The following is a 27,974-nucleotide window of genomic DNA, read 5'->3' as shown; positions in this document are numbered from 1 at the left end:
AACAGAGATATGTCATGGGGCCTCATGAAACCCATGGTCTCACGAAACCCTCAAATACCCATCCATCTCCTTCTGCTCTAATTTCATGCTGACCAAGGGAACTACTGATAAGCAGAAGAAGGGAAGTTAGATGGTAGATACAGATATTCCAGTTCCTAGAAAAGGATGATGCTGATTAAATGTTAATAAACTAACTTTTGGTTTATACCTAAGTCCCGTATGATTCTAATTTGTCTGGTCCATTTCAAGTATCTGATCATTCCTGAATGATTATTCAGTTTCTGGAGTTGAGAGATTAATGCCTAAACTATGGTGATTCAGCCCAGAAGCTGCCCCGTCATTCCTATGTGATGCAAACATAAGAGGTAATAAAACAGACACACATAAAGCTTGCATTCCTCACGCCCCTTACCTTTGCAACAAAATAATCCCACATACTGAGTTCAGGAGGAATAAACTTTTCTTTGTAAGATGGTCTTTCTGCAGGCACTGGTGGTGGGGTAGCATCCTTTACAGGTCTTCCAGGAACCAGCATTCGCATGTTAAACCTCCTGCGGTGTTTATCTATGTCTTCAGAAGGAACAGGAGGTGCTGAATAAAGATAGAAAAAAAAAACTGGCCTTATTTTCCATTATTAATTCAAAGAGTTAACCTTTCTTTTCATCCTACTCTTGCCATGTTTTCAGTGTAGACTAAATTACTTACATCTGTGCTTCTAAACTTTTCTAGTTACTGCATCAGTTTTCCAACAATCATGGCAGAGATGCAGATGAGGATAAAGTATAAAAGATTAACTTGCAATGAAGCAGCCTATGTGCTATATAGAATAAGAATTCAAGCGATTCTATATACAGTGTATTAAATAAATGATATATTCAACAAATAGTACAAAGAGTGCTTGAGTGATTATTTCTGGCTGTGTTGTTCAAGAAAGATTCATTGAATGAATATGTAGGATGTAAAGTATGCCTTAAAAGAAAAGCAGAAGCTCACTGTGTAAAGAGGAAGTTGACACCAGAAATGAATGACCAAAGGTTTGGCTAAATGAGGAGTAAACTTCTTTTGCTAGACAGGTGTCAGGGAGGGGAATAACAACGACAGTCTGGAGTTAGGGTGGGACAAGCCTGTGGATAGGAAGCTGGGAGCTCATCCTATGGGCAATTCTCATGAAAGTGTCTTGAACTAGGCACAGGATGAGGTATAGTCTGCAGGATCAATTAGAGAGGAAGGTAGAAGAATCTGACACAAGAAGGACCTGAACTAGTATGGTGGGTGGTAAAGACCTAGAGGAAGTATTAGATATGAGAAATACATAAAAGAAATATCAAAAGGACTCAGAACTAACTGGATATGAGAGAACCAGAAAGAAGTCAACCTGGTCCTCTTCTGAAGCTCCCCGTCATAGAAAATGATAATTCTATCTCAAGTTCTCTTTGATGAATATGACTTTTCACTCTGTCCATCACTAGGCTAAATCACTTTTATCTTTTTTTTTAACTGAGGTGAAGTTTACATAAAATTAACCATTTTAAAGCGTACAATTCAGTGGCATTCAGTACATTCACACTGTTGTGCGACCACCATCCCTATCTAGCTGCAAAGCATTCTCACTACCCCAATGAAAACCCTATACCCATTAAGCAGTCACTCCCCATTCCTCCCTCCCTCTAGCCCACTGCAACCACCAGTATGCTTTCTGTCTCTATGGCTTTACCTATTCTGAATATTTCATATAAATGGAAGCATGCAATGTGTGACTTTCTGTGCCTGGCTTCTTTCACTCAGCATAATATTTTTGAGGTTCATGCTAGCTATATAGCACGTGTTAATACTTCATTCTTTCTTTACAGCTGAATCACACTCCATTGTACTTATATACCACATTTTGTTTATCCATTCACTCTTGATGGTAATCCACAATTATCTTTTAAGTGGGCTATTCCCAGAGCCTCCCACATAGCCTCCCTACTTTTATTCTTTCACAGTCTATTCTCCACATAGCAGTTAGAGTGGGTCTTTTGAAAACCTAAATCAGATTATGTCACTCCTCTGCTTAAAACCCTCCAGTAGTTTCCTGTCTTTCTTTAGAACAACAACGATAGTTTTACATGACCCATGAAACCCTCAATGACCTTGGCCCCAGTTACTTATCTTACCTCATCTCTGACCACACTCCCCTGAATCAGGATAGCCATTCTGGCCTCCACTGTAGTTCCTGGAAAAGGTCAAACTAGTCCTACCTCATGACTTTCGCACTCACTGCTCCGTCTGCCTGAAATGCTCTGGCCCCAGATATCAGCACGATCTGATTCCCAACTTCCTCAGGACTCTGCTCAAATGCTATCTAATCAGAAATGTGTCTTCTGATCACCCTAACTAAACTGTTCCCATCCCCTTTCCCTCATAATTCTCTGTCCAGTCACTCTCTTTTATTTTTATCATAGTTCTTCCCATACCTGAAATATTATCACTTGCTAATTTATTGTGTTTACCTCTACTGGATGTAAGCTTCATGAAGGTAAGGGGTTTGTCTGTTTTGCTCACTCCCATACCCCAAAAGCCTGGCATAGAGCAGGTGTAAGTAAATGCAAACATGAATACGTACTCAGAGGTTTAAGCATGATGATTTGATGAATGTATTACCTACCATGAAAAAATAACAGAAAACTCAGGAAGAGAAAAGAAGTGATTTGGGAGGAAAACTTTTAAATTTACAGTGGATTACAAGTAGGTAGGAAGATGGAAATTAAGAATCATCCACATGCAACGGGAGTGGAGACAACGCAAGTCGATAAGACGGCCTACCTTACTCTGACTTACGTAGGAACCTATCCATCTGATGTGATCTTGGGCAGTAAAGACACAGGTTAGAACCTGTGCCATTTAAACTCTCTGTGCCACTAACTCCTCATCTGTAATATGACCATTTCTAAGGATGAATTAAGACAGACAATTTCTGTGTTTCAGCGCCAAGGTGTAAACCTTTCCCGTGGCATCAGTCTATATCTTACCATCCTACCATCTAAAAAAGTGGGCTAAAAAATCTATTTTGGTCCATAAGAAAAAAAAAAAGAGGACAGAAAATGGAATTTAAAAACCATGTGCATGATTGGAACAGCCTTCTTGTCTATTACCATAAACGTAATCTGAAGCCAACTACTGGTATACTCTGTAAAGATTATGAGGATTTATTTAAATCTTTCTCTAATTAAAAACTATCCTTTTTCCATGACCTTATTCCTTAACATTGTCTCCTTGCTTACCATTACCTTTCCTTTTTTCTTTTTTATCCTCCTCAAATTTATCCTGGTTTACCAAAAAATGTTAAACTGAAACTATATTCTTTATTCTAACATAAGTTTAGTTATTTATTACCCTAACAAGAGTGATTATACCTTAAATATCAGTGATTTGCAAAATAAAAATTCTTAAAACATTAAAAAAAATCTTTTACTTTCACATTGGAAACTATTTACATTTACATACCTTATTGGTATCAAATTGATCTTACCTGAAATATTTTCGGATTGTCTTTGAGGCTTCACAACAAGTTTTATACCTCCCCCAAAAACAGCAGCCCACATTCGATTGTTTAATGGGTGGGCTGCAAGTCGAAATAATTCATTGGAGGAATTTGTGGCAAGAGCATGTATCAATAAACTTAAGTACACAGCAACAACGGCTTCACACAACAAAATGTTCAATTTTGGCTGGTCTTCATCTTGGGCTGAACTCAAGAGATTAATAAGTGAACTCACACCTGTAAGGGTATATAATATTATAAGAAGTCTATCAGCGTAAAGCTCCAGAAGGAAAAAAAATCCAAATTTGCAGTTTAACCAAAATTATGTGTCTATATTATACTATATATATAGTGTGAATATATACACATGGAGATATATATATCTCCATAATTTGAGCAACAAAATGATAGGAATGGTTTATAAGCTATAGAATAAAATAAGAATCCATTCATCCCTACTGATATAATAAATGAGTGAATAAACAAATTAAAAGAAGAGAAGAGAAAGCTCTTCCTTACAGAACAGTTTCAACTAATACGTAGAAGGATGGATAGAATTAGAAAATCACCGTCTCGTAATCCCCACAGTAATATCTGATTCAGTCAGGAGTCATCACTGGATGCTATAATTAGTGGGTAAAAGTATGATATTTTACACAATCTCAAACATTCTCTTCAAAAGATACTCACTAATTGCAAAGGAAAAGAAAGTAACTTTACAAAGGAGAAATCTGGCAGAAACTACCGTACAAAGTGATCAAAGTTAATGGCACCAGTAATGGGACCAAGTGGCATCATGTGCCTCTTGATATTTTACACCGAGAAGGGTACAATCGCTCTTCATAACCTGAATCTAATATTAAGAAGACATCAGAAAAACCCAAATGGAGGGACACTCTAAAAAATAACTGGCTAGTGCTCTTCAAAAGTGTCAGTGTCATGAGAGACAAAGAAAGAAGGAGGAATACGTATTAGAGGAGATTCATGAGACAATACAACTAAATGTTACATGGAAGACCAAAATTCTATAGATTAGAGAGCAGTATTGTATCAATATTAAGATGCTGAATTTGATAACAGTGCTATGGTTATGTACAATAAGAGAATGTCTGTTTTTAGGAAAGATAAACTGATATATTTAGATGTAAAGGGGCATCATGTCTGCAACTTACCCTCAAATATTTCAGAAAAAAGTATATATTCACACGGACACACAATAAGTGAGTGAGAGAGGAGGAGTGAATGACAAAGCAAGTATGGTAAAATGTCACTGTTTGGGGAATCCGGGTGAAGGTTACACAAGAATTGTTTGTACCATTTTTGAAACTTTTGTTAAGTCTGAAATTATTTCAATAAAATATCAAAACGACAACGGTATGTTTTGAGAAACTTATGCATAAATGAATTTTAAATACACACTTGGAGTCCGTCACTTCCTTCTACTGCCACTCTTCACAATGATCATTAACATGTAACCACAGAGTTATAAAGCAAGTAGAGCAAAAATTAAATGACGTGGCAGACGAGGAAAGTATATTAAGAGAGTGGAGAAGGTTTGAAATAACTGTTATGGAGAGTGAGAAAGAGCCAACCGGAGGAAGAGGACTGGCAGACACCATAATATATGTGCCACAGAATGGTCACTCCTTTCTTAACATACATCTACACTCTTGAGAATAACTGTATTCTGATGTATCTGGGAAAAAAAGCTCTGCGATACTGGCTCTCTAAGATTCTAATTCGGGATGTCTAAGGATAAGAAACATGATGTGCTCACCCTTGCGAAGGATGTTAAACCTTGCTTTTTTATGCTGGTCAACACAGCTGGTTTTTGAAGCCTTAACTTTCTGAGTCTTCAGACAACATTACAGTACTTAAGAATTCCTAATCCATGGCAGAAAACATCATCAAAAACAAACAAATAAAAAACTATTCACCAAATCCACAAACAACAACAATCAGGAAACCAGTTGGTAGCTTTGTAAAAAGGAGTTGCCAAATAGAAGATTAAAAAACAAACAAAAAACACCACTCAGATTCTCACCAGGCCATTGAGCAGGAGAAGAATTTGGTGTTGCATGTTCTTCAATGCTTTCTGTCCTTAGCCTTCGACGATCACTTAAAAGAAGTCCTTGATAAGCCATTCCTGTAAACTGGTTCCCTTCTGTCTGACTGCTAAAACAAATAGGGTTCAGTTATTTATGGTCTTAATAGAGGTAACAAGCAATTATACCCTATACGTATTTATTTTAGATAACTAAAACAAAACTCTTAAAACTGAGTTCACTGTTCTAATAAAAACTCATTTCAGAAAGTTCTTTAAATTAGTTACAAATATTTATCGATAGCTTTTTAAAACAAAATACCAAATTTTCTATTTAGGCAGATGACATTTAGTCATTAAAACCTTTTCCAAATGCCACCTAATACTTAATCTTTTCTATATTCACTTATTTGTATTTTTTTTAAAGTCTGCTCTAAGGAGACTACTGATGGTACTAAGATATATCAGAAAGTTTCAGGGCACTATTTTGTTGCATTTCTTAGTTCTGTAAAGTCGTGCAAGCTCAACTCTGAATTAAAACATCAACTAAAATCTGAAGAATCCTATTTTAGAAATACCTAGTCCTAAAGCCAAATGTGCCCAAATATTTATTCCCTCATCTTTATGGAGTGGGGGAAGTACAAAAGAAGAAAATAAATCTGACTCCCTGGAGAGTCAATCACAGCCTAAAAACTAGAAAATACACATTTAAACAAAATTTATTTGGATTCTTATCTGGCGCCATTTTAAGCAGTGACTGATATCAAACAAGTTGTCTTTGATCATTAAGATGACCACAGGGCTTCCCTGGTGGCGCAGTGGTTGGGAGTCCGCCTGCCGATGCAGGGGACACGGGTTTGTGCCCCGGTCCGGGAGGGTCCCGCATGCCGCGGAGTGGCTGGGCCCGTGAGCCATGGCCGCTGAGACATGCCCGCTGGGCCTGCGCGTCCGGAGCCTGTGCTCCGCAGCGCGAGGGGCCCCAATAGTGAGAGGCCCGCGTACCGCAAAGGAAAAAAAAAAAAAAAAAAGATGACCACAGTCAACCAAACAAACTCTTTTTCACTTATTTACATTTTTAAGTTTTTGTAGTTACTTAGACATGGCCTTATTAGGCTAACATCAGAGAACAGGCCATTTTGAGAGAGTAATTCCCTATGCAATAACGAATCTTCCCACAAGAGGCTGCTGAATTTATAAGAAAAAAATCTAGATATATGTGTAATATAAATTTAATGTGATTCTATTTATATTACAAACTTTTCATTTATTAATATAATCCATTTAAATCTAGGTCATCTTTCCAAGTGATTCAATTTCTTACTACTTATACTGCCCTAGTCATTAAAATACAGAGTATACACTGATGAAGGCAATTAGACATTTAACAAAAATTCAAACCATTACATCTATTGATATCACTTCTAAAGACATACAGAAATGGGTAAGTAAAATAGATTTTAATAGTTCAATGATAGGAATGTACTTTCTCATTTTTCAAAAGTTCTTCCTCTTTCAACTGAAAACCAAACAAACAGAAACTAATCTAACACTAAAAGGAATAGTTCCCAAGGGGGAAAAAATAAGAAAACTTCGTATCATAAATTACTTTGGATAGTGAACACTTCTTTTTTTGAAAACAAAAAAAAAAAAGACGGTGATGATAATTTTCCTTTACTATTTGTCATTTTCTATATGTCTCTGTTGTTACTAGGTAATAGCTAAACTAAACAAATAATTATTTTATTTCCCATTCTCATCTATTAAAGTACACATGGTGGTCATATTTGAGGATTTTTCAGTCCCTAGGAAGCAGAACTTTAATATAACTCTGGAACAGTTTAATGCTTTTGCTGTATTAATACTATTTAGGTACTTTTTTTTTTTTTTTTTTACCTGTAGCTATGACTGTCACATAATGCTTGGTAAATTGATGCAGAAAGTGATGCTGCTAGTGAATGAAGTGTGTGCACCTAAAACCAAAACAGCCACAATTACATTTTGTACTAACATTTCTACACAACAGTAGTATGTTAAAAATCAGAAAATACCCAGGAAACTAGCAATATCATAAATAAAACTAGGTCCTACATGAGACTACTAACTCTACCTTAAAGCTTCTAAAATAAAACTCATCCAATTCAATATCCATCCTCACAACAAAGCTAACTGGTTCATATGCATCTTTATCAAATATGTATTACCGTGAGTCTGCCACTCAGCAGGCCCTAAGCAAAGTGCCAACGTTCACATTGCTGGGACTGTGTCCTAGCCTGCTAATGAAGAGCCTAAGTAGTAATACTCAAAGAAAGCAGAACCAAAATCAGGTTAGAATTTTTAGAGCTTTTATTTAAAGTTGCCTTATGAAAACTTCTCCTTGATGAAACTAAAAACTTGATCTTATCAGTAAGAATGAATTAAATGTTTAGAAAGTATATCAATCACTGTCTGAAATGCTTAATTTTCCAGAAAGCAAGTAATCCACTTAGTACTTAGAAGTAATGCAGTCTTAGAATTTTAAATTTTGAAAGTTTAAAAATTATCAATATAATATAAAAACCACATCCTACAATGCCACACTGAATCAGCATTTTGAGACTCACACAATCTTAAAATTTGAAGGGATCTTAGAAATAGTTTCATACTTTTTGAAAGCTTATCCAAATTTCTAGGAACTAGAAATGTTTACTTAGAGCTTATATGCATTGAATGCATTTTCTGCATTTCCATATTCACCTATCAAATAATTTAAGTAATCTCTGCTAAAATACTGATACAGATTAATTCATGCTATGGATTAGAAGTCTCTAATAGGATGATATGACCAGTAAACCTTGGGTCCTTCAGAAGAATGTACTACCAGAGATTGAATGTGCCTTTCAAACAAAAAAATTAAAAATAAAAATATTGGGGACCTGAAATGACATCAGCCACTGGAACTGGAAAAAGTACAGTACAAATACACTTAGGCTAGCACAGTGGAAGTCTGATCATCTCTCCAGATCCTGCCACACTCCCTACTGTTTCTTAGAATTTATCCATTTTTAAGTTTTCACCATAGGATATAGTTTTAATTTGGGGTAGTAACTCTGCCAAAACTCTAATTGCCCCAAACTATTCCACAGCCTCCAACAAAACACAGTCATCAGGGAGACAGTAATGAGGGTACTTTCTCGGGGACTATTTCTAATCAATCATGGTTCTCTCAAAGATTCCCCCCTGCACTGATATTTTCATAATATCCTGGCATCTAAGCAAACAGTTATAAATATTTCTACTTAATGATTCCTTTAAAGGAGATGGAGAATCCAAAGGAATATTTGGCAAGAATACTGTCTAGAAAATGAATTTTATTACCAAAAAAGTATTTGCCTGTCTTAAAGGAAGATAATAACTTTTCCACAAGTAAGAAGAAACTATCATATTAATTTCAGGTATACAGCACAGTGGTTCAATATTTTTATAGATTATCCTCCCCTTTAAAGTTATTACAAAATAATGGCTCTATTTCCCTGAGCTGTACAATATATCCTTGTTGCTTGTCTATTTTATGTTTAGTAGTTTGTATCTCTTAACTTCCCTACCCATAACGTGCCCCCACACACACACACACACTTTGGTAACCACTGGTTTGTTCTCTATGTCTGGGAGTCTGTTTCTGTTTTGTTCTATACAGTCATTTGTTTCATTTTTTAGATTCCACATCTAAGTGATAACATATGGTATTTTTCTTTCTGTCCGACTTACTTCACTTAGCTTAAACTCCATCCAAGCTGTGGCAAATGGGAGAATTTCAAGAATGCTTACTTTCAAATTACATTCATTGGACAAATGGTCTTGAACTAGTCCGACTGAGAAGGCAGCAGATAAGAGTACTGTAAAATATTTCTTCTAAGTTCAAATTGGAAGACAAGTATAACACATTTACCTTCTCAGTATGTACAATACCAAATGATCATAAACTCTACATTACCTTCACATCTTCAATAGTGGGATGAGGTGGTGTTTTCATCTGAACAATAGTGTAAAGTATATCGTGGATGTGATTATTTAAGTACAATACAGGATTAGCTATGACTGTTTTTGTTGAAGCAATACTTGCTGAAAGCAGAGGTAGGGTGGTAGGCAGTGGTAGTGGAGACTGGAGCTGCTTCACTGTAGTTTCCTGTGAGTGACAGGAGATTATTTTTTCCGTAGTTAAAATGAAGGACAAAAAAAGCAATTAATAGGTATATGATAAAAATACTGGCAGTAAACATCTGAGTAAAAGCAATATGTTAATGTGCTTGCTCACTTATTCTACAAAAACTGATTGCATACCAGGTCCTATGCTTAGATGCGGAAGATGTAAAGATGAGTTTGACACAGCTGTGCTCTCAAGCTTTTAGCCTACTCCTAATTACCAAAACTTTTGTCTAAAAAGACCCACGCAGAGTGTAAATATGTGCCTCCTATGAATAGAGGAGCTAATCACATTAACATTGACCAGTAAAAAGAGCTTTACAACTATAAATGAAAGTTACTGAAATTATTAAAATAACCAAGATTGAAAACGAAAGTAAAGTCAATACCTGCTGTGATTCTTGTAGCAAAAATTTGAGTTCCATCCTTACTGAGGCCAGACCACCACCTTGGGCCCCATGAAGGCTACAGTAACTAAGAAACACTCTGAGGAGATCTTGGTTCTTCTGCAACCACAACTTCCGTCTTTCCGCATGCTCTCGTTTAGCCTGTAGTCTCCGCCTTTCTATTTGGTGCCACTCATAGGAACCAATACCTGGTTTGTCCACCATTTCTTCCTGATGCAGAATATCACTCTCTACTGTGGAATACATTTTACTGGCATATTCTTTAATAACTGATTCATGATTACATATCTCATGCAAGGCAGCAATTTCCTTTTCAAGCCAGTTATAGAGTTGAAATCTGAGTTTTCCACCATCTACTTCATAACCTGTAGCCAATGTTCTTAGTTCAGTCATAAGGATCTTTAAACAAGCTCTGAATTTTAGTTGTTCAGCAATCACATCAACTTCAGAATCACCTTCAAGGCAATCCTCTTCCTGAGGAGTCAATAACACATTAGGGTCTGGGGCTTCCCGATCTTCTTGTCTATCTTTTTCCCTGACATCTGTACTTTTCATTACTAAACCGACAGCATCTTCTTCCTCTTCTTCCAAGGCACCATCGTGCTCTTCACCCCAATCAAGAGTAAGAGGTTCCTCTTCAACTTTTACTATTGGCTGACTCCAGTCAATCTGTGATGAAGTTACGTTTGACCAATCAATTCCAGAACTTCTGTCACCATCACTCAGAATTTTTGATTCTGAAGGTACATCATCCGTCTTTTTAGAAATGAAGTCAGGCTGATCTTTTTCTGAAGGTAAGGCAGACACTTTGGTAACTTTTGGAATTTTGGAGAGTACCTCCAAGGCTAAAACAGGACATCCAACTTTAAAATGAGCATTTGCTGTAGTAAAGAATAATTTTCTTTCTATGAGATTAATTTTATCAACAAAGTTCTTCTCCGTTTTGAGACCTAAGGTTGCCAAAGTTCCTTCAGGGGAGGCAAGGTTTCTTCGAATAAGCAAAGGATGAGTTCGAAGGTAGTTGTAGAAACTAAACACCACTGGGTTACAAGATTTGATAACTATAGAAATCAAACAGATACAATCACAAGGTATTATGTTAACTTGTAATTATATTACAAAAGAATAAAATATGTCAGCATTTCCTCAAAATAAAGGACACTTAAATTTTTACCTAGGATTAGTTACACTACGATATACCCACAAAATACAGCTAAAATAAAAAGAATTTCCCTATTTTGCTATGGAGTGATATCCAGAATATATTAAGTAAAAGATACTAAACTACCTTTTATCTAAGAAAGTAAAGAGGGAACACATACACACATTCACACACACACACACACACACGTACACTTGTATTTTTTTAAATGGAAGGAGAACACACAATTTCTTTTTCAATTGGTCCCCTAAAAAAGGGAGGCAAGAACTGGGTAGAGAGACGAGGAAAGCAGCTAGATTTCTCTGAAAATACCTTGATTTTATTGTTTTTATTTAAAAACCACTTCAACATTTTATATAATTCTATAAGAAAATTAATTTTTAAAAATTCACAATAAAAGCAAAAGCAAAATTAAACAAATTATTCTTTGTATCAAGTTGGTAGCATAACCACAAGAGAGGAACTATAAAGTGACTTAAAAATAAGTAATTTAAAAAAAATAAGTAATTTGACTGAACATCCTTAGTGGGATATATTATCAAAACAAAAAGAACTGCAAAGAGGGAGACCTTCAAGATGGTGGAGGAGTAAGACGTGGAGATCACCTTCTTCCCCACAAATACATCAAAAATACATCAAAAATACATGTGCATGTGGAACAACTCCTACAGAACACCTACTGAACGCTGGCAGAACACCTCAGACCTCCCAAAAGGCAAGAAACTCCCCCATGTACCTGGGAAGGGCAAAAGAAAAAAGAGAGACAAAAGAATAGGGACGGGACCTGCACCAGTGGGAGGGAACTGTGAAGGAGGAAAGGTTCCCACACACTAGGAAGCCCCTTCTCGGGCGGAGACTGTGGGTGGCAGAGGGGGGAAGCTTCGGAGCCACGGAGGAGAGCACAGCAACAGGGCTGCAGAGGGCAAAGCGGACAGATTCCCGCACAAATGATCGGTGCCGACCAGCACTCACCAGCCCGAGAGGCTTCTTTGCTCACCCGCCGGGGCGGGCGGGGGCTGGGACCTGAGGCTCGGGCTTGGGAGGTCAGATCCCAGGGAGAGGACTGGGGTTGTCTGAAAGGGGCTAGTGCGCCACAGCTAGCCGGGATGGAGTCCGGGGAAAAGTCTGGAACTGCCTAAGAGTTAAGAGACCACTGTTTTGGGGTGTGCGAGGAGAGGGGATTCAGAGCACTGCCTGAATGAGCTCCAGAGATGGGCACGAGCCGCAGCTATCAGCGCGGACCCCAGAGACGGGCATGAGACGCTAATGCTACTTCTGCAGCCACCAAGAAGCCTGTGTGCAAGCACAGGTCACTCTCCACACCTCCCCTTCCGGGAGCCTGTGCAGCCTGCCACTGCCAGGGTCCCATGACCCAGGGACAACTTCCCTGGGAGAACACATGGGGAGCCTCTCAGGCCAGTGCAATGTCACGCTGGCCTCTGCCGCCACAGGCTCGCCCCACATCCGTACCCCTCCCTCACCCCGGCCTGAGTGAGCCAGCACCCCCTAATCAGCTGCTACTTTAACCCCGTCCTGTCTGAGGAAAGAACAGACACCCTCAGGAGACCTCCACGCAGAGGTGGGGCCAAATCCAAAGCTGAACCCCAGGAGCTGTGCGAACAAAGAAGAGAAAGGGAAATTTCTCCCAGCAGCCTCAGAACAGCAGATTGTATCTCCACAGTCAACTCGATGTACCCTGCATCTGTGGAATACCTGAACAGCCAACGAATCATCCCCAAATTGAGGTGGTGGATGCTGGGAGCAACTGTAGATTTGGGGTTTGCTTTCTGCATCTAATTTGTTCCTGGCTTTATGTTTATCTTAGTTTAGTATTTAGAGTTGATTATCATTGGTAGCTTTGTTTATTGATTTGGTTGCTCTCATCCTCCTTTTTTTTCTTTTATAGATTTTTTTTTTCCTTTTTCTCTTTTTGTGAGTATGTATGTGTATGCTTCTTCGTATGATTTTGTCTGTATAGCTTTGCTTTTACCATTTGTCCTAGGGTTCTGTCTATCCATTTTTTGTTTGGGGGGTTTTTTTAGTATAGTTTTTAGCACTTGCTATCACTGGTAGATTTGTTTTTTTGGTTTCTTTGCTCTATTCTTTCTTTCTTTTATTATTACTTTTTAATTTTTTAATAATTATTTTTTATTTTAATAACTTTATATTATTTTATTTTTCTTTCTCTGTTTCATTTTTTCTCCCTTTTCTTCTGAGCCGTGTGGGTGACACGGTATTCGTGCTCCGGCCAGGTGTCACGCCTATGCCTCTGAGGTGGGAGACCTGAGTTCAGGACACTGGTCCACCATAGACCTCCTGGCTCCACGTAATATCAAATGCAAAAGCTCTTCCAGAGATCTCCATCTCAACGCTAAGACCCAGTTCCACTCAATGACCAGCAAGTTACAGTGCTTGACATCCTATGCCAAACACCTAGCAAGACAGTAACACAAACCCAGCCATTAGCAGAGAGGCTGCCAAAAAACATAGGTCACAGACACACCAAAACACACCCAACGGATGCAGTCCTGCACACCAGAAAGACAAGATCCAGCCTCAGCCACCAAAACACAGGCACAAGTCCCCTCCACCAAGAAGCCTACACAACCCACTGAACCAACCCTAGCCACTGGGGGCAGACACCAAAAACAGAGGGAAGCATGAACCTGCAGCCTGCGAAAACGAGACCTCAAACACAGTAAGTTAAGCAAAATGAGAAGACAGAAACACACAGCAGATGAAGGAACAAGGTAATAAACCCACCAGACCAAACAAATGAAGAGGAAACAGGCAGTCTACCTGGAAAAGAATTCAGAATAATGACAGTAAAGATGATCCAAAATCTTGGAAATAGAATGGAGAAAATACAAGGAATGTTTAACAAGGACCTAGAAGAACTAAAGAAAAACAAACAGTGATGAACAACACAATAAGTGAAATTAAAAACTCTCTAGAAGGAATCAATAGCAGAATAACTGAGGCACAAGAACGGATATGTGACCTGGAAGATAAAATAGTGGAAATAACTACTGCAGAGCAGAATAAAGAAAAACAAATGAAAAGAATTGAGGACAGTCTCAGAGACCTCTGGGACAACATTAAATGCACCAACATTCGAATTATAGGGGTCCCAGAAGAAGAGAAAAAGTAAAGGACTAAGAAAACATTTGAAGAGATTATAGTTGAAAACTTCCCTAATACGGGAAAGGAAATAGTCAATCAAGTCCAGGAAGCACAGAGAGTCCCATACAGGATAAATCCAAGGAGAAACATGCCAAGACACATATTAATCAAACTATCAAAAATGAAGTACAAAGAAAAAATATTAAAAGCAACAAGGGAAAAACAACATATAACATACAAGAGAATCCCCATAAGGTTAACAGCTGATCTTTCAGCAGAAACTCTGCAAGCCAGAAAGGAGTGGCAGGACATATTTACAGTGATGAAATGGAAAAACCTACAAGCAAGATTACCCTACCTAGCAAGGATCTCATTCAGATTCAATGGAGAACTTAAAAACCTTACAGACAAGCAAAACCTAAGAGAATTCAGCACCACCAAACCAGCTTTACAACAAATGCTAAAGGAACTTTTCTAAGCAGGAAACACAAAAGAAGGAAAAGACCTACAATAACAAACCCAAAACAATTAAGAAAATGGTAATAGAAACACACATATTGATAATTACCTCAAATGTAACTGGATTAAATGCTCCCACCAAAAGACAAAGACTGGCTGAATGGATACAAAAACAGGACCCATACACATGCTGTCAAAGAAAGACCCACTTCAGACCTAGGGACACATACAGACTGAAAGTGAGAGGACAGAAAAGAGATAGTCCATGCAAATGGAAATCAAAAGAAAGCTGGAGTAGCAATTCTCATATCAGACAAAATAGACTTTAAACCAAAGACTATTACAAGAGACAAAGAAGGACACTACATATGATCAAGGGGTCAACCCAAGAAGAAGATATAACAATTGTAAACATTTATGCACCCAACATAGGAGCACCTCAATACATAAGGCAAATACTAACAGCCATAAAAGGGGAAATCAACAGTAACACAATCATAGTAGGGGACTTTAACACCCCACTTTCACCAATGGACAGATCATCCAAAATGAAAATAAACAAGGAAACACAAGCTTTAAACAATACATTAAACAAGATGGACTTAATTGATATTTATAGGACATTCCATCCAAAAATAACAGAATACACATTCTTCCAAAGTGCTCATGGAACATTCTCCAGGATAGATAATATCCTGGGTCACAAATCAAGCCTTGGTAAATATAAGGAAACTGAAATCATATCAACTATCTTTTCCAACCACAATGTTATGAGACTAGATATCAATTACAGGAAAAAAATCTGTAAAAAATAAAAACACATGGAAGCTAAACAATACACTACTTAATAACCAAGAGATCACTAAGGAAATCAAAAAATTCTTAGAGGGCTTCCCTGGTGGCGCAGTGGTTGAGAGTCCGCCTGCCGATGCAGGGGACACGGGTTCGTGCCCCGGTCCGGGAAGATCCCACATGCCGCAGAGCGGCTAGGCCCGTGAGCCATGGCCACTGAGCCTGCGCATCCGGAGCCTGTGTTCCACAACGGGAGAGGCCACAACAGTGAAAGGCCCGCATAGAGCAAAAAAAAAAAAAAAAAAAAAAAAAATTCTTAGAAACAAATGACAATGAAAACTCAAAGACCTAAAACCTATGGGATGCAGCAAAAGCATTTCTAATAGGGAAGTTTATAGTAATACAATCCTACCTTAAGAAACAGAAACATCTAATATAAACAACCTAACCTACACCTAAAGAAATTAGAGAAAGAAGAAAAAAAAAACCCCAAAGTTAGCAGAAGGAAAGAAATCATAAAGATCAGATCAGAAATAAATGAAAAAAAATGAAGGAAATGACAGCCAAGATCAATAAAACTAAAAGCTGGTTCTTTGAGAAGACAAAAAAAATTGATAAACCATTAGCCAGATTCACCAAGAAAAAAAGGAAGACTCAAATCAATAGAATTAGAAATGAAAAAGGAGAAGTAACAAGTGACACTGCAGAAATACAAAGGATCATGAGAGATTACTACAAGCAACTGTATGCCAATAAATGGACAACCTGGAAGAAATGAACAAATTCTTTGAAATGCACAACCTTCTGTGACTGAACCAGGAAGAAATAGGAAATATGAACCGACCAATCACAAGCACTGAAATTGAAACTGTGATTAAAAATCTTCCAACAAACAAAAGCCCAGGACCAGATGGCTTCACAGGCGAATTCTATCAAACATTCAGAGAAGAGCTAACACCTACCCTTCTCAAACTCTTCCAGATTATAGCAGAGGGAGGAACACTCCCAAACGCACTCTACAAGGCCACCATCACCCTGATTGCAAAAGCAGACAACAATGTCACAAAGAAAGAAAACTACAGGCCAATATCACTGATGAACACAGATGCAAAAATCCTCAACAAAATACTAGGAAATAGAATCCAATAGCACATTAAAAGGATCATACACCATGAACAAGTGGGGTTTATCCCAGGAATGCAAGGATTCTTCAATATACGCAAATCAATCAACGTGATACACCATATTAACAAATTGAAGGAGAAAAACCATATCATCATCTCAATAGATGCAGAGAAAACTTTCGACAAAATTCAACACCTATTTATGATAAAAACCCTGCAGAAAGTAGGCATAGAGGGAACTTTCCTCAACATAATAAAGGCCATATATGACAAACCCACAGCCAACCTCATGCTCAATGGTGAAAAACTGAAACCATTTCCACTAAGATCAGGAACAAGACAAGGGTGCCCACTCTCACCACTTTTATTCAACATAGTTTTGGAAGTTTTAGCCACAGCAATCACAGAAGAAAAAGAAATAAAAGGAATCCAAATCGGAAAAGAAGAAGTAAAGCTGTCACTGTTTGCAGTTGACATGATACTATACATAGAGAATCCTAAAGATGCTACCAGAAAACTACTAGAGCTAATCAATGAATTTGGTAAAGTAGCAGGATACAAAATTAATGCACAGAAATCTCTGGCATTCCTATACACGAATGATGAAAAATCTGAAAGTGAAATTAAGAAAACACTCCCATTTACCATTGCAACAAAAAGAATAAAATACCTAGGAATAAACCTACCTAAGGAGACAAAAGACCTGTATGCAGAAAATTATAAGACACTGATGAAAGCAATTAAAGATGATACAAATAGGTGGAGAGATATACCATGTTCTTGGATTGGAAGAATCAACATTGTGAAAATGACTCCACTACCCAAAGCAATCTACAGATTCAATGCAATCCCTATCAAAGTACCACTGGCATTTTTCACAGAACTACAACAAAAAATTTCACAATTTGTATGGAAACACAAAAGACCCCGAATAGCCAAAGCAATCTTGAGAACGAAAAACGGAGCTGGAGGAATCAGGCTCCCTGACTTCAGACTATACTACAAAGCTACAGTAATCAAGACAGTATGGTACTGGCACAAAAACAGAAAGATAGCTCAATGGAACAGGATACAAAGCCCAGAGATACACCCATGCACATATGGTCACCTTATCTTTGATAAAAGAGGCAGGAATGTACAGTGGAGAAAGGAAAGCCTCTTCAATAAGTGGTGCTGGGAAAACAGGACAGGTACATGTAAAAGTATGAGATTAGAACACTCCCTAACATCATATACAAAAATAAGCTCAAAATGGATTAAAGACGTAAATGTAAGGCCAGGCACCATCAAACTCTTAGAGGAAAACATAGGCAGAACACTCTATGACATAAATCACAGCAAGATCCTTTTTGACCCACCTCCTAGAGAAATGGAAATAAAAACAAAAATAAACAAATGGGACCTAATGAAACTTAAAAGCTTTTGCACAGGGCTTCCCTGGTGGCACAGTGGTTGAGGGCCCACCTGCTGATGCAGGGGACGCGGGTTCGTGCCCCGGTCTGGGAGGATCCCAAATGCCGTGGATGGGCTGGGCCCGTGAGCCATGGCTGCTGAACCTGTGCATCCAGAGCCTGTGCTCCGCAACGGGAGAGGCCACAGCAGTGAGAGGCCCGTGTACCACACAAAAAAAAAAAAAAAAGCTTTTGCACAGCAAAGGAAACCATAAACAAGACCAAAAGACAACCCTCAGAATGGGAGGAAATATTTGCAAATGAAGCAACTGACAAAGGATTAATCTCCAAAATTTACAAGCAGCTCACACAGCTCAATAACAAAAAAACAAACAATCCAATCCAAAAATGGGCAGAAGACCTAAATAGACATTTCTCTAAAGAAGATATACAGATTGCCAACAAACACATGAAAGAATGCTCAACATCATTAATCATTAGAGAAATGTAAATCAAAACTACAATGAGATATCATCTCAAACCGGTCAGAATGGCCATCATCAAAAAATCTAGACACGATAAATGCTGGAGAAGTTGTGGAGAAAAGGCAACCCTCTTGCACTGTTGGTGGGGATGTGAATTGGTATAGCCACTATGGAGAACAGTATGGAGGTTCCTTAAAAAACTACAAATAGAACTACCATACGACCCAGCAATCCCACTACTGGGCATATACCCTGAGAAAACCATAATTCAAAAAGAGTCATGTACCAAAATGTTCATTGCAGCTTTATTTACAATAGCCAGGAGATGGCATCAACCTAAGTGTCCATCATCGGATGAATGGATAAAGAAGATGTGGCACATATATACAATGGAATATTACTCAGCCATAAAAAGAAACGAAATTGAGTTATTTGTAGTGAGGTGGATGGACCTAGAGTCTGTCATACAGAGTGAAGTAAGTCAGAAAGAGAAAGACAAATACCATATGCTAACACATATATATGGAACCTAAGAAAAAAAAATGTCATGAAGAACCTAGGGGTAAGACGGGAATAAAGACACAGACCCACTAGAGAATGGACTTGAGGATATGGGGAGGGGGAAGGGTAAGCTGTGACAAAGCGAGAGAGTGGCATGGACATATATACTCTACCAAACGTAAAATAGATAGCTAGTGGGAAGCAGCCGCATAGCACAGGGAGATCAGCTAGGTGCTTGTGACCACCTAGAGGGGTGGGATGGGGGGGTTGGAGGGAGGGAGACGTAAGAGGGAAGAGATATGGGAACATATGTATATGTATAACTGATTCACTTGTTATAAAGCAGAAACTAACACACCACTGTAAAGCAATTATATTCCAATAAAGATGTTAAAAAAAAAAAAAGAAACTACAGGACAAACAATCCAACTTCTTTAACAAATAAACTGGGGGAGGGGGAGAGGGGTAACTAAATATGGATCAAAACAGACATAAGAGTCACCTCAGCCAATCACAATATATAGGCATCATATGGATCTTGTTTCAAATTAATCAACTGTATAAGATTTTGAGAGAACCAGGGAAATTTGAAGACTGAGTATTTAATTACTAATAAAATTGTTATGTGTTATAACAATGACATGTGTTATTGTTTTTTAAAGAGTCCTTAGTTTTTAGAGATGCATGTTGCAATATTCACAGATGAAATGATCTGTTGTGTTTGCTTCAAAATGAATCTATACAGTATTGAGAATGGGAGGGTGTGGAAAGGATGGGAATATATATATGGCTCGAGGTTGGTTATGAGTTGATAACTACTGAAACTGGATGATAGAGTCAGAGACTTTCATTATATCATTCACTCTTTTATGTATACATAAAATTTTCCCCAATAACACACAACCTTTTAAAAGTTAACCTGGAAAAGATTAAGAAATAAACAGAATCTTCCTTCTGTAAAAATGTGTACATTTTATTAAAATTACCTGGGTAGGTCAGATATTTTTCTTCTAAAGGTTTTATTTCCTTTCCTTTAAATAAATTTAAAAATATTTACAGTAGTCCCTCCTTATCTGCAGTTTTGCTTTCCATGGATTCAGTTACCTGAGGTCAACTGAGGTCCAAAAATATTAAATGGAAAATTTCAGAAATAAACAATTTATAAGTTTTAAATTGCGAGTGGTTCTGAGTAGCACGACAAAAATCTCGCTCCATCCTGTCCAGAGTATTCCACCCATTAGTCATTTAGTAGCCACCTGGATTATCAGATCCACTGTCACGGCACCACAGTGCTTGTGTTCAAGTCACCCTCATTTTATAATATTCTTAATAACGGCCCCACGTGCAAAAGTAGTGATGCTGGCAGTTCATCTATGCCAAAGAGAAGCGTAAGTGCTTCCTTTAAGTGAAAATTTGAAAGTTCTCTATTTAATAAGGAAAGTAAAAAAATTTGTAAGCTGAGGGTACTAAGATCTAAGGTCAGAATGAATCTTCTGTCCGTGAAATTGTGAAGCAGGAAAAAGAAATTCATGCTAGTTTTTCTGTCACACCTCAAACTTCAAAAGTTATGGGCACAGTGCATGGTAAGTGCTTAGTTAAGATGGAAAAGGCAATAAATTTGTATGATAAGATTCTGAGTGAGAGAAACAACATCTTTCATTACAGCATATTGTTATAATTGTTCTATTTTATTTTATTATTAGTCACCGTTGTTAATCCCTTACTGTGCCTAATTTATAAATTAAACTTTACCATATATATATATATATATATATATATATAAAAAACACAGTTTATATAGGATTTGGTACTACCCACAATTTCAGTCATCCACTGGGAGTCTTGGAACATAATCCCTGTGGATAAGGGGGTACTGTGTATTAAAATATTATATTTCTTTTTTGTAAAGAAGAAGTAAAAATTGAGCCTGAATCTCTTTATTCATGTAAGCTCTTTTAATGTTTAAAAATAATATGTAATAAAAATAAAAGGCTAGAAAATTATAACTATGGAAAGTACAAAATGAAAAGTAAAAGCTTGTATCTCCCCACTCCTATTCCCAAAAGATGACCAGTGCCGGTAGTTTCTTGTGATTTGTTCCAAAACACAAAAAATGGAGAGGGAGTGGGAACCAGACACAGTACGTGTGTACACACACGTGTGTATATGTATGACATATATACATAAAGTGCAACAAGAACCATATTGTTCTATATCTTAGTTTTTCACTTAATAATACAGCACATATTAACACATCACTCTACCCCATTTTTAATAGCACATTGTTTCTATAGTATGGATATATTATAATTTATATAACTATTGTATTGAATATTTAAAATGTTCCATTTTCTAAATTATTGCAAACAGTGCTGCTAGATACCTTCCAAATGCTTTTAAAAATCTAAATTATTTGCTATAACTAAGAGTAAAGAAAGTTCGCCACACAAGAATAAAGTTTTTGTAGGCCCATACACTAAACCAACATGTGTAACAGCCAAAATTTACACTTTTTTAGGAAACCGGCTATTATGATACATAGAAAGAGCTGTGTGATGTGGAAACATTCTGTATGCTTCAGTCTAATATATATGAAATTAGAATAGTATGGTAATCTTATATGCCTTGATATATAGCTATGAGAGTAAAAATGTGTGTGAAGTCTTCTTTTACTACTCAAATTATTATAACAAAATGCTAGATTCAATTATAGATAGTAAGTGACTAAACCTTTAGCCGCACAAGAAATTTTGATACTAATTTCTCAAAGTTGAAAAGTAAATCTGGTAATGATCGGTTGTGTGTGGGGGGTGTGTGTGTGTGTATTATCTAAGTGAACATCAGTTCAGAAACTGTCTTCTTTTAAAAAAGAAAAAGAGAAATCCACAAAATGTTCTACCTTGACGTTCATCATCCTCCTTTGGTGTTTGTTCCAATAACGTGTCCAAGGCTCGGGCATAATCTTTCATTACCCAGTACGCAAGACTACGTAAGAAAGGATCAGGATGTAATCTTTTGCAATCGAATCCTGAGGCATCCTTTTGGCAACCCAAAATCTTCTGATTTAGGATGGATAGATAAGTGGATGAAGTCTCAAAATCAGATTCATATAAACGGGCAATTACCATGGCTAGCTGGATATCTTCCATTTTTTCAAGACATACCTATAAATTTAAATATTAAGAAATACTTATTTAATGATAATTATTTAGAGATACGAAATATCCAACTGATATCCTGAAATTATCCACTATTTATATTCTCACAGTGGAGGGAAGAGGTCCAGAGGTTGAGACAGTGAAGGGTAGTTATATGCTTGCTTGAAAGGAGATTAAGGAATAGCAGGAAGATTAAGAAACTAGAACTTAGTAGCTTCCAGCCTAGAAAGATCATTTATAAAAAATGCATAAAATGAAGTATATCAACACCATCTCAGACTTAGATCAATTCAAATAACATTCATCTTTAAATTAAATACCACTTATGACATCTAAATTTATGTACATCAGTTCCTGTTAATTTCCAAATATATTTCCATATAAACATAATTATTACTATTTTAAAAGAATCTTCTACTTACATAGCAAACAACTTAAGAAATAAAGCCACATACTCTATTCTTACTCTCTCTGAGTTTATATTCTAAAGTAGCTACTCATCTGAGAATCTGAGGTCATGCAGGCAATATGAGCATCTCTCACTCAATCAACATTTCTCTTCTTTGCCCAAGTATCTTCTAGGCTAAGCTTCCCATTTCAAAATTATAAATATTTGTTACTTTAAAAACTCATACATCTGAGATAATTCTGAAAATATGACTAATTCTAAACATAAAGTACTTTCACTTTGTTGGATATTTCCTATTTTTTCTATGATATATTATTTCCAATTATGTTTTTCCTTCACCTGTTTGGATTATTCACTATAATAATAGGTATCCTAAAAGGAATATCTCATAAACAACAGAAATATTTGTAATTATTCTCTTAACCAGCTACCAAGATTGTGTATCAAAAAATGTGAACTTTTATCTCTTCCCATTCACCTTCCAATATCTAAGACTATATTTCAAAACAGTATAAACTGCAATCTCAGTTCCTTATCTATGAATTTCATTTAGACGAAAAAGAACTTAAAATATCTGCCTGTCTACACAAAGTAAGGAGATTGTGACCTATACATACTTAAATAGTTCCGAATCACAAGATGGTCAGGAAAAAGATATTCATAAACCATTTTTCCATACACTTATACTTGAAATACTTATCTTGAAATGCAATATTCTCTATATAAAATTTTTCATTTATGTTTCTACATGTATTTATTTATAATTCCATTATCATTGTGCTACTATTTAAGTTAGTAATCTCTGTAGTTATTCTCTACCCTCTATCCTTACAAACATATGACCAAACATTACAGTCTCCTCCATGATCTTCCCAGGTTTTCAAGCTCTTACAGGTATTTCATAGCATGTTTTCTTAGTTATACCTCAATGGCATCTTTCAATGAACCAGCTAACAAGAAAAAAGCAGCAGATTGTTCAAAGCGTTGTTTTCCAAGTAAAGAGAAAGCGTTTTTCAAAGCGGCTTTACGCCATCTATCTTCATTAAAATTGTGGCTGAAAAATGTTGTCATTTTTTCATCATGCTGTGACCTGGGAACCAGAGCACAAACATCAGTGGTTAAACCAAATTTAAAATAGTTTTAATCCTTTACAGAATATATGAAAATAGAAAATGAAAACCTCAAACATCCATCTAAAAGAAGAACAATAACAACAATAGGTATTTGTTATTAAGCTTCTCTTTGTTTCTTCTAATAAGGAGAAAACTCAAAATACCTTAAGTATACATGAATAGGAAGCAAGTGCACTCTTTACTTTCCAAAGTGCTTTTATCAACTTATTTTTAACAATATCCCACTCTTTAGGTTAAGTTCAAATGATATTCTATTTGTTTTGCAGATAAAGGAATCAAGGCACAAAAAAGGAAACTGATTTATCTAAGTACTTTCAAAAGCATTATGTTTCTGAGTCACAGCACAATCTTCATTCCATTAAACCATATTAAGTGTTGAGGAAATTTACCTAAACAGACCCCACACTATTGCTTTCTTCTTCATTGAAAGGTAGAATAATGCAGCATCCAAGGCATCATTGTTCCTTTGAAAAGAAGCTTTGGCAACCTAAACAGTCAATAAAAAGTTATACTGAATTAACTAGTTGATAAACAAATTACAACAATTAATGCTTCCCTACTACTTCCATGGATGACACAAACTATGCAGATGGGAAAAGCTGACTCTATTCCACAATCGCCAGTAGCTTATAATACATGCTCCTAGAAACAACCCTTTGTATACCAGTAATTACAATAAAAATAATAACAGCAACTAGTATTTACTGACTACTTACCATGTACTAGACACCTTTCACTTATCTTACTGAATCACCACGATCCAAGAGGTACTATTATTATCCCCATTTTACACATGAGGCGACTGAGACACAAAGAGGTTAACTGAATTGCCTAAGGTCACACAGTAAGTAAGGGGTGTAAAAGGGATTAGAACCCAGGTAGTAATAAAACTGTCTAAGATAGGAAACAATAAAGAATGCAGAATATTTGATAGGTAAGACCTTTTCTTTTCTTTTTTTTTTTTCTGGCTGTGCTGCACAGCTTGCAGGAAGTTAGTTCCCCAACCAGGGATCGAACCCGGGCCCCCAGCAGTGGAAGCACAGAGTCCTAACCATGGACCGCCAGGGAATTCCCAGTGAGACCTTTTCTTGAAAATTAGACATATTAAATTTCTTAATGTTTTGTAAAAGTTAAAATGCTGACTTCTATGGTATGTATATGTGATTTCACATTTTAAAGCTCTCTCAACTAATACTGATACAGACAACTGTAAATAAATATCAGTTATACTCACGCACATGCATACACACACATTTTGAAAAATACAAAAATTAATGTTTTAGTTTTTTTCTTTAAACATAATTTTCCAGTATTTTTTAAAATTAATTAATTAATTTATTTTTGGCTGTGTTGGGTCTTTGTTTCTGTGCGAGGGCTTTCTCTATTTGCGGCAAGCGGGGGCCGCTCTTCATCATGGTGCGCGGGCCTTTCAATGTCACGGCCTCTCTTATTGCGGGGCACAGGCTCCAGACGCGCAGGCTCAGTAGTTGCGGCTCATGGGCCTAGTTGCTCCGCGGCATGTGGGATCTTCCCAGACCAGGGCTCGAACCCATGTCCCCTGCATTGGCAGGCAGATTCTTAACCACTGCGCCACCAGGGAAGCCCTCCAGTATTTTTCAATCAAATTCTGACAGTTCTGAAGGACTGACACATTCTTTCTGGCATGTAATTAAAATACAGGTGGTTGAAGCTCCATTATTTTGAAGGGCTTTCAAATTTTAGTTCTTAGAAATTCCATGAGAAAAAGCCTTAATGAATATATAATTCCCCTTTGTACCATAACTGATAACCTCCTTTGAGCCATATGACCAAAGTTGCTGAATTTATAAAGAACCAATCAACTCAATGTAAGTTTAAAAATTATTAAGCCAGTAACACTGTTGTACATAATCATACGGTTTTGAATACAGTACCATACAGACCACATATTTCTCAAAGATACTGATATAACCTCTGCAAATAACTAAGTTGAGAGGTATAACGATTAAAAACAATGGATGTTTTACTAATGAACACTGATGGTAGAGCAGGAAGCCACCAAGGCATGGTGAAGAGGGGTAAAGACACCTAAAATCACATCACAAAAATGCTTTTATTCCTCTTCCCCTTTTTCAGTATTTTCTCTGCCTTCAATCATTTAACTTAGTACTTCAATGTTTAATAATTCTTATAAGAATTTTTATTCATCTTCAGCTAATGAGTTTTTGGGCTGGCCAAAAAGTGCCTTTGGTTTTTAAGTAAAAATAAAATACACATTTTTCATTTTCACCAAGAATTTTATTGAACAACGTATTCACTGTTTTGTTCTACTACCTTCTGCCAGTTTTCAAGCAACTTCATAATTCCATCTTCCCAAAACTTTTTATCTTTTTGAGCAAAGAACTGTTCCAGGTGCCTTTTACAGTCTTCCAGGGAATGGAAATATTTTCCATTAAGAGAACTTTGTAAAGACCAAAATACATGGAAATCCGAAGGTGCAATGTCTGATGAATACAGCAGATGAATCAGAATTTCCCAGCCAAGCTCTAACAGTTTTTGCCTGGTCATCAAAGAAACATGTGGTCTTACATTATCCTGATGGAAGATTATGTGCTTTCTGTTGACTAATTCCAGATGCTTTTTGTCAAGTGCTGCTTTCAGTTGGTCTAACTGGGAGCAGTACTTGTTGGGATTAATCGTTTGGTTTTCCAGAAGGAGCTCATCATAGAGGACTCCCTTCCAATCCCGCCATATAAATAACATCACCTTTCTTGGATGAAGACCGGCCTTTGGTGTGGTTGGCGGTGGTTCATTTCGCTTGCCCCATGATCTCTTCCATTCCACATTATTGTACAGTATCCACTTTTCATTACCCATCACAATTTGTTTTAGAAACGGAACGTTTTTGGTACCTTTCAGTAGAGAATCCCATGAGGAAATACGGTCAGGAAGGTTTTTTTCGCTTAACTTACGTGGAACCCAAACATCAAAGCGATTAACATAACCAAGCTGGTGCAAATGATTTTCAATGCTTGATTTGGACATTTTGAGTATGCCGGCTATCTCCCGCGTGGTATAACGTTGACTGTTCTCAGTTAATGTCTTGAGTTGATCCCTATCAACTTCAACTGGTCTACCCGACCGTGGAGCATCATCCAGCTTCTCGAGAAATCTCCAGCACAAAACTTCGCAAACCACTTTTGACATGTTTGATTAGTCACAGCGCCTTCTCCATACACTGCACAAATCTTCTTTTGCGTTTCAGTTGTGTTTTTACGTTTCTTGAAATAATAAAGCATAATATGCCGAAAGTGTTGCTTTTTTCCTTCTATCTTCAATATTAAAATGGCTACACAAAAATTCACCAATTCTGATAAGCGTTTTTTAAATCCGTGCTGATAATGACAGCTGTCACAATACAATCTAAAAATTTGTTTCGAATGAAGTTGAAGACAACTAAGTGCTACTAGAGCCATCCTACAGAAAAAAACGAATGAAACTTTTGGCCAACCCAATATAACATATATTTCAAGGGAAAAAATTTTACATTTCCTTTTGATTTAATTTTAAGAGATAAATTACTTGTGGAAATAAATCATACGTATATATGAGAAATACTCAATTATAATGACACAACACACTGATGACAAGAAACTGAAGAGACTTTGTAGAACATTTCAGATAAAATATGTCCTCCTCTTTTTCCATTGCTTTGGGATATGAAAAAAATTTAATGGGGACTTCCTGGTGGTCCAGTGGTTAGGACTCGAGTGGTGCTTTCACTGCCGAGGGCAAAGGTTCAATCCCCGGTCTGGGAACTATCTTAAGATCCCACAAGCCATGTGGCGTGGCCAAAAAAAAAAAAGTTAATGTAGATATTGTGTAATTTATATGCTATAACAATTAATTTCCCTGTACATCAGAAACTACATCTCTTGGTTGGTATGAGAACAAATTCCTTCTTACATCTGCCTATTTTGAGAAGAGAAATACTTACATATTATTGGCAGCCTTACATGTAGCAGGAAAATGACACTTTTACACTTACATTTCAAACTGTGATGTGAGGACCATGAACACCAGAATCACAGGATGCTAATTCAGA

General features: G+C 36.9%; 1 protein-coding gene across 4 annotated transcripts in view; it reads right to left on the bottom strand.

Annotated features, from left to right (window-relative positions):
* Positions 1 to 27,974, bottom strand: part of DMXL2 (Dmx like 2) — a 160,929-nt gene that overhangs the window by 18,849 nt on the left and 114,106 nt on the right. For 2 of the 4 annotated variants that reach the window (XM_049705959.1, XM_049705961.1), the window contains exons 21-29: positions 24,280 to 24,377; positions 23,682 to 23,847; positions 22,090 to 22,354; positions 10,136 to 11,214; positions 9,538 to 9,729; positions 7,461 to 7,537; positions 5,568 to 5,698; positions 3,512 to 3,760; positions 413 to 591 (exon numbers count right to left, since the gene is read on the bottom strand). In XM_049705959.1, the coding sequence (XP_049561916.1) occupies positions 413 to 591; positions 3,512 to 3,760; positions 5,568 to 5,698; positions 7,461 to 7,537; positions 9,538 to 9,729; positions 10,136 to 11,214; positions 22,090 to 22,354; positions 23,682 to 23,847; positions 24,280 to 24,377 (2,436 nt within the window). The remainder of the gene's footprint in view (positions 1 to 412; positions 592 to 3,511; positions 3,761 to 5,567; positions 5,699 to 7,460; positions 7,538 to 9,537; positions 9,730 to 10,135; positions 11,215 to 22,089; positions 22,355 to 23,681; positions 23,848 to 24,279; positions 24,378 to 27,974) is intronic. The other 2 variants (XM_049705960.1, XM_049705962.1) reach the window with 1 other exon arrangement.

This window comes from Orcinus orca, chromosome 2, assembly GCF_937001465.1.
Source record: "Orcinus orca chromosome 2, mOrcOrc1.1, whole genome shotgun sequence".
Lineage (NCBI taxonomy): Eukaryota > Metazoa > Chordata > Mammalia > Artiodactyla > Delphinidae > Orcinus > Orcinus orca.
The sequence above is the reverse complement of the archived record's forward strand: the minus strand, read 5'-3'. Positions and strand labels throughout refer to the sequence as shown.